The sequence below is a fragment of the Lolium perenne genome, chromosome 3 (genome assembly GCF_019359855.2).
Source record: "Lolium perenne isolate Kyuss_39 chromosome 3, Kyuss_2.0, whole genome shotgun sequence".
NCBI classification, from domain to species: Eukaryota; Viridiplantae; Streptophyta; class Magnoliopsida; order Poales; family Poaceae; genus Lolium; species Lolium perenne.
This window is the reverse complement of record NC_067246.2, coordinates 345,920,387-345,930,851: the sequence shown is the minus strand read 5'-3', so window position 1 is coordinate 345,930,851 and position 10,465 is coordinate 345,920,387. Positions and strand designations below refer to the sequence as shown.

General features: G+C 47.7%; 2 protein-coding genes across 2 annotated transcripts; one reads left to right on the top strand and one right to left on the bottom strand.

The window, feature by feature from the left end:
* Positions 1-1,205: 1,205 nt before the first annotated feature.
* LOC127340531 (uncharacterized) lies at positions 1,206-2,975 on the top strand. The gene is made up of 4 exons (XM_051366273.1): positions 1,206-1,396; positions 1,497-2,148; positions 2,305-2,850; positions 2,967-2,975. The coding sequence occupies exons 1-4, from the start codon at positions 1,206-1,208 to the stop codon at positions 2,973-2,975; spliced, it is 1,398 nt and encodes a 465-aa protein (XP_051222233.1).
* A 523-nt stretch (positions 2,976-3,498) lies between these two features.
* On the bottom strand, positions 3,499-4,395 carry LOC127340530 (uncharacterized). Its single transcript, XM_051366272.1, has 3 exons — positions 4,300-4,395; positions 3,956-4,200; positions 3,499-3,868 (listed from the first exon to the last, which is right to left on the bottom strand). Exons 1-3 carry the CDS (start codon positions 4,393-4,395, stop codon positions 3,499-3,501), a joined length of 711 nt encoding a protein of 236 aa, XP_051222232.1.
* Positions 4,396-10,465: the final 6,070 nt, after the last annotated feature.

The window sequence follows — 10,465 nt, the reverse complement described above, 5'->3', positions numbered from 1 at the left end:
GAAGACTGTGTCGTCGAACACCTTGACGATCATCTCGCCGTCCCCCTCGTAGAGGAAGGTGAGCTGGCAGCCGGGCTCGAGCGCGAGGTCACGGGCGAACTTGTCCCACCCCGTGTGCAGGTACATCTTGCCCTGCCCGTCGAACAGGACCTCCATGGTCCAATGGCAGAAGTTGCAGTTGGCCTCCCGTAGCTGCAAATGCGCCGGCTCGACGCCATCGACGAACTCGGGGAACTTGTCCGGGAGCCACTTGATGCCGAGTGGGTCGTCGTCGATGCGGAGGAGGAACTCGAAGCAGCGGTCGTCCTGCAAAGACAAGGAGGACGCAGGCGACGGCGAGCGTGGGGCCATAGCTGCTCCACCACGGCGGCCCCTTCCCCGGCCCCGGGGGCGCCTAGGGCCGCGGCCTCGACCGCCTTGCCGGCCACCAGGACCGGCCATGGACTTCCTCGCGGGCCTGGCTGCGTCGCAGGAACACCTAGGCGGCGCTACGGTCGAGCTTTGTGGCGGCTAGAGTTTCTTTGGACGACTGGATGAGGAAGAAGAACGCTTGCCCCCTTTATATAGGCCGGAGGCATGCAGTGGCCGCGTGGCGTCACCATTAACGTGGTTGGCGGAGGTGGGCTGCGGCCACTCGGCAGCCGAGGCATCGCCATTAACGTGGCGCAGACTGCCGAAGCGACGCAGCGGCGCCAGTCGCTGGCGCGTTTGAGAAGACGCATCGACGCAGGGTCGCTGCCAGGCGGGCCCGACGAAACGTCCGCCAGACGCGAGCAGACACTTTGCGCGTTCGTGCAGCGTCCGCAAAGAAGCATCCGAGACGTATATTTGGATCAGGTTTGCGTCTCCGCAGACGGCCCGGTCACTTTGCGTCGCCCCGCTAGAGGTGGTGCTAGAGGCATTTCCGGTCACGGCGGACAAAACCGGTCGCTAAGCATCCGTTTGCGTCGCGCCGCTGCCCTGAGACGGACAAGGACACGGAGACGGACACCAACCCTGGCCGCGCGCGTTGGGAAATTCCATGCATGGATCGCACGTAGCACGTGGAGACCTTTTCCGTCAAGAATTTGGAATCCGAATTGGAGGTCACCGGTGTTGGTCTTTCACCATGGGTTAGCTACTTAAACACAACAGACCGGTTGAGTTGTAGGAGGCAAAACCCATCGATCCACCACACCAGGAAACTCCGACGACACCATCCATCCATGGCCATGGGTAACTCCCGACAACGTCACGTTCACAAGAAGAAAAAGGAGAAGAGGAGACAAGCCATTGCGCTGGCGGCCAAGGACGCGATGCGGGGGGTGACGGTGCTGCGGAGCTTGGACGGCGTGGAGCTGGCGGTGCCCAACGCGGAGGCGTGCCGGTACGGCGCCAAGGTCGAGGAAGACATCAGGTTCCACCACGCCTACTACGGCCAAACGGCCGGAAGCAGCTGCAACAGAAATGGCTGCTCCACAATCCATCTCGCCGTCCAATCCAGCATCCTCTTCAAGGTCATGCATCCACTACTCCAACAAGCAAACCCACAATCCTGACTGGGACGGCAGCGAGTTCGTCGCCAACCTCGACCACGCCACCCTCTTCGGCCTAGTGCTCGCCGCTGAATCCCTCCGGAACCAACGCCTTCTCGACATCACCTGCCGCACCGTCACCGACATGATCCACGGCAAGTCACCGGCCCAGATCCGCGCCATGTTCGGCATCAGGCCTCCACCACCACCCACACATGGCAGGACAACAAAGAAGCTCACCACATCGGATCAGAAGCCCACGACGACGTTAGAGCTCGAGGAGAGAGCGCTCAGGGCTCTCCACGCGGTTCGCTGCCACAAGTACACCGTATACGACCCCAAACGCCATTGCTTCCTATATACGCGGTTACTACGCTTCAACAACTACGCCTTCTTTGACCACGACAAAGAATGCGAACTTCGCCGTGGACCCGCGCTTCGCGAGATACATCCGCCATTGTGCGAGTCCGTCGTGTTTTCAGGCATCAACTTCATCTCCCTCAAGGTGTGTGAGTCCGACGTGGGCTTCCCCATCAACGTGTTTGGTACCGTCATCGCAAGGGACGAAGTCGACTATAAGTGCGTCTACCTCTTCAGGCGCGAAGCGGATGATTGCCAGACCATCACCTCGCCGGTACGTACGTACCAAATAATTTCTCCCTCCCAACCATATAGCATTTGTCCTTGATTGAAACCTCCATCTTGTTCCAAAACTTCATTAAGTATACCCTGCAAACTGTCTACTCGAACTCATCTAACTTGGATTATGTTTTGATCTGATCCCATGCAGGATGATATGTTAACTTTGATGGATCCATGCCGAGGGCTTGTTCCCGATGATTGTGTTTATTTGGAGATCAATCTAAAGATCAAGTGTGATGGAGGTGTAGTCAAAGACTTCAGCAAAGGCGTGACAGAATTCAACAGTTGCCGCCTCTACTATCAAAACGAGAGCAGGACCGTGCGTCTGACAAGCTGGCTGAGTACCGTGGAATTGTTATGTGCAGGCGTATTTCACCCCGTCGAAGCCTCCATTGCAATCAACATTCTCAAAGGGACATGTGATCTCACAAGATTAGCTGCTTGGCATACTGGAAATACCGAGGATCACATCATTCTATATGACAGCAAACTAGCTGCAAGCAATGAGGCGACAATTAAAACAACTAATTCTATTGCGTTAGCTCGCCGTGTGGTAGCTCTTCCACTGAATGAAAAGCTGGTTCTCCGTTTTGTAGTTGATGATGATGATGAAACCGAGGATCTTCTCCTCATTCTAGGACCCTCTAATAATGAACACAAACATGTGTGCAAGATGAGTTGCTGCGAGTTGGAGGTGAGAGTTGCTTGGACAATTGTCCCTAAAAAAAGGAAAAGGTGCAACAAGTGGGAGGTTATTGGAAATCAACGCTTGTTACTATGATATTAAGGAATCGCTTTGTCTCATTTCAGCTAGATTAAAACCCCTGTATATATCATGTATTTACAGTACGTAACTATAGTATGTTGAAACCACATGATGTACAAAAGGAATTTTGCGAGGAAGAATCATAGTTTTGAGAGGAAACGTGTGAGGATGTTGACTTCACTCTTGTTTATCCTTATATTAATTGCAATTTGGATTTGCAAATCAAATCAAATTAAGTATCCTTTTTTCGCGGTACCATTTTAAGTATGATGATATACATTTAGGAATTTGCTACTTCTAAGAGGCCAGGGCCGGGGCAATAGAAGGCGAGTTTCCATTTCGAAAAAAAATGTTGCGCCAGATTAACAGAGCTATGATCTACGAATACTTTGTACCTAGACCAGATGTTTGATTAACTAACGAGCAAAGCAGATTGGGATGCTTTCGGTGATGACATGGTATTACGCCGTGGCACCCTTTGATCGCTATAAGTGTCCTCATCACCGTGATGCTTACTAGGACGGAACCAGAATCAAGCAAAGCTCTGCGAAGGCAACATCGTCACCGTCACGTTTCTTAGTTGCCGTCAACCTCGATGTCATCGTCTTGGTGGAGGTCGAGTTTCTTGTTGTTTCCGTTGTTGTCGATGTCATGGTCTCCGTGGAGATCGAGTTTCTTCTTGCTGCCATCGTCGACGTCGTCCTGAACTCCTCCGTGGAGGTCGAGGTAGTTGGCCCGGGCCTCGAGCGACATGAGCAGGCAAACAAACCACATGAGCGTGGCGTCGAGGGCCAGCAGGGCACCGCCGCCAAACATCCCGTCCGTCTTCGCTGTCGAAGGGCAGCTCAGGGTGCCGTCAGGCAGCATGGTCGGCATGAACCGTAGGTTAGCATGCTCCGTGATGGTCGCCCAGGACATCATCGCCAGAGCCGATGCCGACACCAACCTACTTAATATGCAATTCATTACCCATTGGGACCTTATATGATGAACAACACAGAGAGCTAGCTAGCTAGGTTGATTAAGTACATACTCGGCGATGACGAAGAAGATGGTGAGGCTGGTTTTCCGGAACATAGCTCGACGAGGAATCGCTGGCTGGTGGCCATTCTTCCTGTTTTTAGTGTAGGGGTATAGAACGGCGAAGTGGCCGGCGAGAACGGTGAGTAGCAGCGAAAGCACGGAGAGGCTCCCCATGGCGACGCTGAGACGAGGGAGCTCGCACATGACCATTGAGTCGTCATCCTCTCCCGTGATGATACTTTTCCCAAAAAGAGGCTGCAATCAATTCAATTTTGCAGCACTATCATCCATGAATTTCAGTACTAGTTAAGGCGGCGATCAACAGTTGGATCAAGATTGATCAAGCGTGCGTACCAGCTTATTCTCGGCCACCATACCGAAAATGATGGCCTTCACACCGAAGAAGAAGAGAACAAGGGCGCGCTTCAACCAACCTGGAGAAGAACCCATGTTTAGTTCGTGATGCTTGATTGCAGGCAGCTGCTCCTTCTGAGTTCTGATGGATTGTCCTCTAAACTCAGCCGGATACTATTGGAATCTTTGTGTTGCTTTGCTGCAAAGTAAATTATAATAGAGTAATCAACTCTTTTGGATTCACTCGGTGCCTAGTTGCGATTACAATGTTGCTCCGTGTCATTTTCTGTTCTTTGTTGTGAGGAAACCAATGCCTACATCTCTAGTTTAGCTCATACTTTAAAACCGGTTTTAGGAGTAAAAAAATTAATCAATTTACTCCTCTACACCACATCTAACTGAACCCTCAAACCGATTAGAGGAGTACTCCTCGGTAGATTGAGTGGTTGAGTATAAAAAAATTCTCCTCTGCGCCGCTCTCTCCAAATCCGCGCCAGCTTCCCCTACCCAACTGTAGACACACTTCGGCGCTGCAAGTGTGAGGATTCTCCTGCCGTAGACCCCTCTGCAGCCTTCCCACGGCGGCATGTCCCAAGGAGGCGGTGGCACGTACTATTCCGTGGGCATCCACAGCTTGGATGCCGGGTCAATTAACCCTTGGGAAGCACCGTGTGGCCGGACTTGGGCCTGGTTGACCCCTGCTGGCCTCTGCGCGCGAGCTGCGGGAGGACAGGGAGGCTCGCAAGCGCCTGAGGAGGAGCGCCCCGACGAGGAGTACATGGTGGAGCTTCATCACCGGTATCTGGAACGGTCGAGGAGGAGCACCAAGGGTACGAGCTGTACAAGGTAGGGGTCGGAAGACAAAACAAGTTGTGATGTCCGATGCGCCAACCATTAACCTAGCTCCAACACCGATGACTTAGTGAAGAAAGAGGTAGATGAGGTCTTCACCAGTAGCGATGAAGGATGTTAGTTTAGATTCTCAAATGTCCCATTTCTTTCGGGACAATATTGGTGATTCACATAAATATCATTTGGTTAGTTGGGATCTTGTTTCCCAAAAAAGGAGTTTAGTGGTCTAGGTATTCAAAACATCAGGGATTTTAATCTGTAACAGCCCAAGTTTCAATAATAATAAAATCAAGAGAGAGTTTCAATTACTCAAATTTTGCAACAAACAAAAACTTTTTATATGCATATAGTGTCACGTATAGTTTCATGCATATATGTTCTTTTCTTTTGTGCAATTGCCATGATGAGTGTTGATATGTTGATCAATTGCTATTAAACCCTAAACTAAGATCACCTAACCCTAATTTGAGAAGAAGAGAAGAAAAAGAGAAAAAACCCATTTCTCCCTCGCATACAACTTAGGCCAATTATGCAAATCTTCACCAAAGGCCACCATGGCTTGATCTTTGGTTTCTAAAATACTTATATAACTCAAACAAACCCAAATGCATCAAGAAACCAGAAGCAAATCGAAATTTAACTCAAAACCATCTCACATATGATCTTGGTCATTTGTGCACTTTTTAACATGATCTCCTCTTTACCCCTCTGGTTAAATTCTTTCCTAATCTAAACTTGGTCAACCATTGACACCTCATCCAAGACCATGTCAAAGTCTACAACTTTCATGTTGACCACCATGGCTAAAGTTGACCAGGTTGACCAGTAGAGATTGGACAAGTGAGGACTTTGAATCAAAATAAAGATGACCCCAAATTTGAAATGTTGCAAATCATTTCCAAAATGAACACCACCACCACCAATCTTTCACTTTAATTATATAAATGAGAGGTACCAAAAAGATTTCCAAAATTCATCAAAAAAGTTCATGCGGCCATTTAATCAAACACCTGGCAGGCAGCATCTTTGAATTAGGTTACATGCTATTGTCCAGCGGATTTTGGCTTAAACCCTGCTTTATCAGTGATGATCATCTCTCCCCTACCCCTCCTGCATCTCTACTTGTACCACCTTGGTCGATTAAAGTGGAGAGATGGGCAGAAAGGCACCATGCCATGCACACCCGGCCACCTTTGGTCACTCTCTCTGGCCTCCCTCTCTCAGCACCACCATGTCCCAGAGCATCTACTCATCACCACGATCGTGCCAGTACCCGACCCGAGCTAGCCAAGCCACGGCATTGGCCAGAACACACGCGTCCAAAACCATGCCAGTGCACGCCCGTGCACGCGGTGAGCGCGCTCTGGACGCGCCAGTACGTCGCGCGCTCGAGCATCGTCGTCCTCCCCTACACCAGCTAGCACTGCGTCGAGCATCTACTCCCCACCCTCTACCGCCTAGACATACTCAAGGAGCTGCAGCGGCCTCGTCACCGTCGTCCTCGTCGGATAAGTACCGCTGGTACTGGGCATGATGAGTACGCGCCCGATCGCTCCCATCCTCTTTTCTCTGCGCTCGCTGCACCCTGAGCCTCGCCAGGACGACGCCTAAGCATATCCGTCCTCGCCTTGCCCCTTCGAGCACCAGAAGCGCCGCGCCATGGACGCTCCTCCACAGCACCCTTTGGCCACCTCCCTCCCGCTATAAATAGAGGACCTCAGCCCTTCATTTCTTCACACAACCTACTCCCCTCTCTTCACTGATCCTTCTCCCCCAGTCAATTTCACCCCACCTCGCCGGAGTAGCTCGAATCGAGAGCTCGAAGCCGCCGGAGCCCGCGGAAGCTCTGCATCGACTGGAGCCTCGCCGAGCTCCGCCGCTGTACCAGGGACTTCCTCATATACTTCCACTTCACCAAGCAGCTTGCCCTTCCTCTCCAACGGCCTGGTACCCCCTCCGACCCCCTAGGCTCGCCGCCAGTGAGCCCGTCGCTCGTCGGAGACGACGGCGCTCACACGCCGTTGATCTCTGTTCTAATCCAACGGTCTAGCTTGCGCGTACCGCTTCGCGCCGTTAAGAGCCGCTGACGGATGGTCCCCACCTCGTCAGGGCGGCCCAAGCGCACCAGTTGCTTGTTGGGCTGCGCAGTGCAATTCAAATCCGTTTCGGCCCGTTACCATTTCCCGCCTAGCCCACAGATTCAAACTTCGATTTAATATTTATTCAAATGCCCTGCAGATGCTGTAGTAATTTTTGAATAGTTTGAAATTTACCAAACCAAATCTACCAAACTTCATACCGTTGGAAAGCCAACGAAATTATCTATCCAATGCCACTGGGCTCATCTCCAATTTCGTCTTAGAATTAAAATGCTAAAAATAACAAGACAAGGACTTTTGCAAATTGAAACTTAATTTAAAATTTAACCAAAATTGATTTTGAGTTGATTCCAACTCTCATAAATCACAATTGATGTTCTTTAATTGTTTATGCAATAATATAGCCAAGTTGTTTGCATGATCATGTACTGGATCAAAATAATGGTTAAATAGCCATTTCTAGTGCATTTAAATTATGGAATTAAATCTTATAAATAGTATGAGAGCTACTCTCTCATTTAAATCTTGATCCTAAGTAACACAATAAGAGGAAATGACATTAGGCTAATAAACCTCTAATTGTGAATACTTAGAGATTTTAAACCATTCAAATGTTAGTTTTAAATTGTATGAGGTGTAGTACCTCATTTAAATTATTACTCCCTCATAATAGATATGAAATGTTGACCTTGGTCAACTTATATTTCATACCTTATTATTATTGGTGGAGATTAAATCTTGATAGGATTTAATGAGAGGAAATTATTTTTCTCCAAAGACTTAAATAGCAAATCCAATAAATACTTATAATGAGAGGAAATTATTTTTCTCTTAAATAAGAACAAACCAAGTAATCCACCATGCCATGATTGATGTGATGCTAGACTTAAATTGAGTGAACTCTCTGGTGTGTTTTAGTCTAGCATGCAAGTATTTGTGTGGTGATTGTGTACCCGTATTCGTATATAGACGCTAGTAACGAGGAATACGTGGAGGAGGGAAGCTACTCTCAAGAGGAGGAGGAAAACTTTGACTCCTATCCCCACCAAGGCAAGCTAATACTCTTGCTAACTTGCTGCAAAGCTCTACAAGAGCAAGGCACCATCACCCCTTTAATTTTATGCTTTACCTATCCCATGTTTTTACATTACAATTATTTTTGCTTATTTACTTCAAAGTACTTTTTGATTTATGATTCACTTGGATAGAGTAGAACAAGATTAAAGATTAGCTTAGAACCATATCAAAGCTAGATAGCACCCCTCATGAAATAGTGGCTAGTGCTAATCAAATAAAATTTGACTACTCTAGATGGGAACATGTGACTTGAAATGAATTTGAAACCTTGGAATGATGAGTCATTTCCATTGAATGATTTTGAAGGTGAATATGACCAAGAGAAGATGGTGATTTTTTATATAAAACTGATATTGGTTTGAATGCGATACCCTTCCAATTATACAAGTACCCCCACAATACCTGATTATGGGTAGGGCTTAACTAGAAACTTGTGTATTTTAGTATGGGTTCCCTCTAAACAAGCATCATAGGGGTTACGCCGAGGCTGCCTCCATATATGAGAACTGATGTGAATATGAGGTGAATGTACGACCCAAGCCCTGTGCAGTTCCCGGGTTAACAGTTGGTTTTCGCCGGGAGGCCAAGCTCATGGGGAGAGGTGCCTATACTAGGACATATAAGTGAAAGGTTAAGGTTGATGATCCGCGTACTGAGTTACGATGATTCGGGGTTATCCTCGACGGATGTAATCAAAAGTTGTGGCACAAGAGTACAACCTCTGCAGAGTGTTAAACCTATTCGAATAGCCGTGTCCGCGGTTATGGACGATTGGAAAGGCCATACTATTTCCGTTATCAGAATTTTTGGATCTTACAAAGGATGATGAATTGAAAGATGATTTGACTTGGATCACAAAAAATTTGTGGGAATGACACTAATGTTCCCACTTGAGTTAGTCTAGCCAATGATGAGTCTTTACTAAAGGTTTGATAACTAAACTTGGCTTTACGCAAATCAACCTAGAGCTTAGCACCCTCTTACTACACTCAATAAGTAATTACTATAGTATTAGTTTGCGAGTACTTTAAAGTACTCATGGCTTTGCCCTGGCTATTCAAATGCCAGACTTTGAAGAGGAGCAACAGTATCAGGATGACGGACAGCAGGACGTCTACGATAACTGGGATCGTCTTCTAACGTCAAGCGTTGCCTGTGGAATAGATAGTCCACTACTACTACGCTTCCGCTACTTATTTGTGATGTTGAACAATCTATTTGTGTAATATTGGATCATGTGATCCGTTGTTGTAAGACAGTATGTGTTGTAATAAATGATGACTCTGAACTACTTACTATTATGTCTCGCAAAAACAATCTTCCTGGGATTGCGATGTATGATATAATAGGGCATCTGGACTTAAAAATCCGGGTGTTTACAAGTTGGTATTAGAGCCATTGTTTGACCTTAGGAGACCCTAGTTAGAATGGACGTTTGACAAACTTAGTTTCAAATATAATGAATTGAATAGTTATGAAAAATACAATCATACCCTTACCTTTGAGATCTCTTCAAAACTAGCCAATTCAAGTTCTTATTTATAAGTTATTTAAAATTTTGAACACTTGCACTTTTCTAACTTGCTCATCAATCCCTCTACAGATGGAGCCTATCTGATAAGGGCTAAGCCCAAGGATGTGCCCGATCTTCACGGATTTGGGTGGAACTCGTGGGGGAGGTGGATGAACACGATGAACACGACGAACGCGGATGGGAATCATGGGGATACAACACACACACACACACACAATCGGTTTTCCCTCGTTGGCCCGAACCACCAACTCGATAGAGGTTGCGAGAAAAGACCTTCCGGTAGAAGTCCCGCAAAGAGATCGACAAATCGAAGCTCACGAGATCTAGAAGGGTGAAAAGACCGGAAGGTTGATAGAAGTGCAAGCAAAAGACCAAATAGGTAGAAGTGCAAGCAAAAGATCAAACAAACGGTAGAAGTCACCAAATAGATCTTCACGAGTCGATAAGGAGCCCGGGTGGGTACAAGATCAAAGATCTAGGTAGGGTTCCCACAAGGGTGAGCTAAGCTCAGGTTTAATTTCACATCAAGTCTAATCTCAGATCTGAGGCAACCAGCCTATTTATAGGTGGGGGCGAAGGGGTAAGTTACAAGCTGAAAAGTGAT

Bases quoted from the DNA above. Each gene is read 5' to 3' on its own strand.
- LOC127340531 (XM_051366273.1), top strand. From the start codon at position 1,206: ATGGCCATGGGTAACTCCCGACAACGTCACGTTCACAAGAAGAAAAAG. The intron at 1,397-1,496 runs GTTCCACCACGC...ATCCTCTTCAAG, and splicing joins AAGGTCGAGGAAGACATCAG to GTCATGCATCCACTACTCCA. The intron at 2,149-2,304 runs GTACGTACGTAC...GATCCCATGCAG, and splicing joins GCCAGACCATCACCTCGCCG to GATGATATGTTAACTTTGAT.
- LOC127340530 (XM_051366272.1), bottom strand. From the start codon at position 4,395: ATGGGTTCTTCTCCAGGTTGGTTGAAGCGCGCCCTTGTTCTCTTCTTC. The intron at 4,201-4,299 runs GTACGCACGCTT...AATTGATTGCAG, and splicing joins TGGTGGCCGAGAATAAGCTG to CCTCTTTTTGGGAAAAGTAT. The intron at 3,869-3,955 runs GTATGTACTTAA...CATATTAAGTAG, and splicing joins ATCTTCTTCGTCATCGCCGA to GTTGGTGTCGGCATCGGCTC.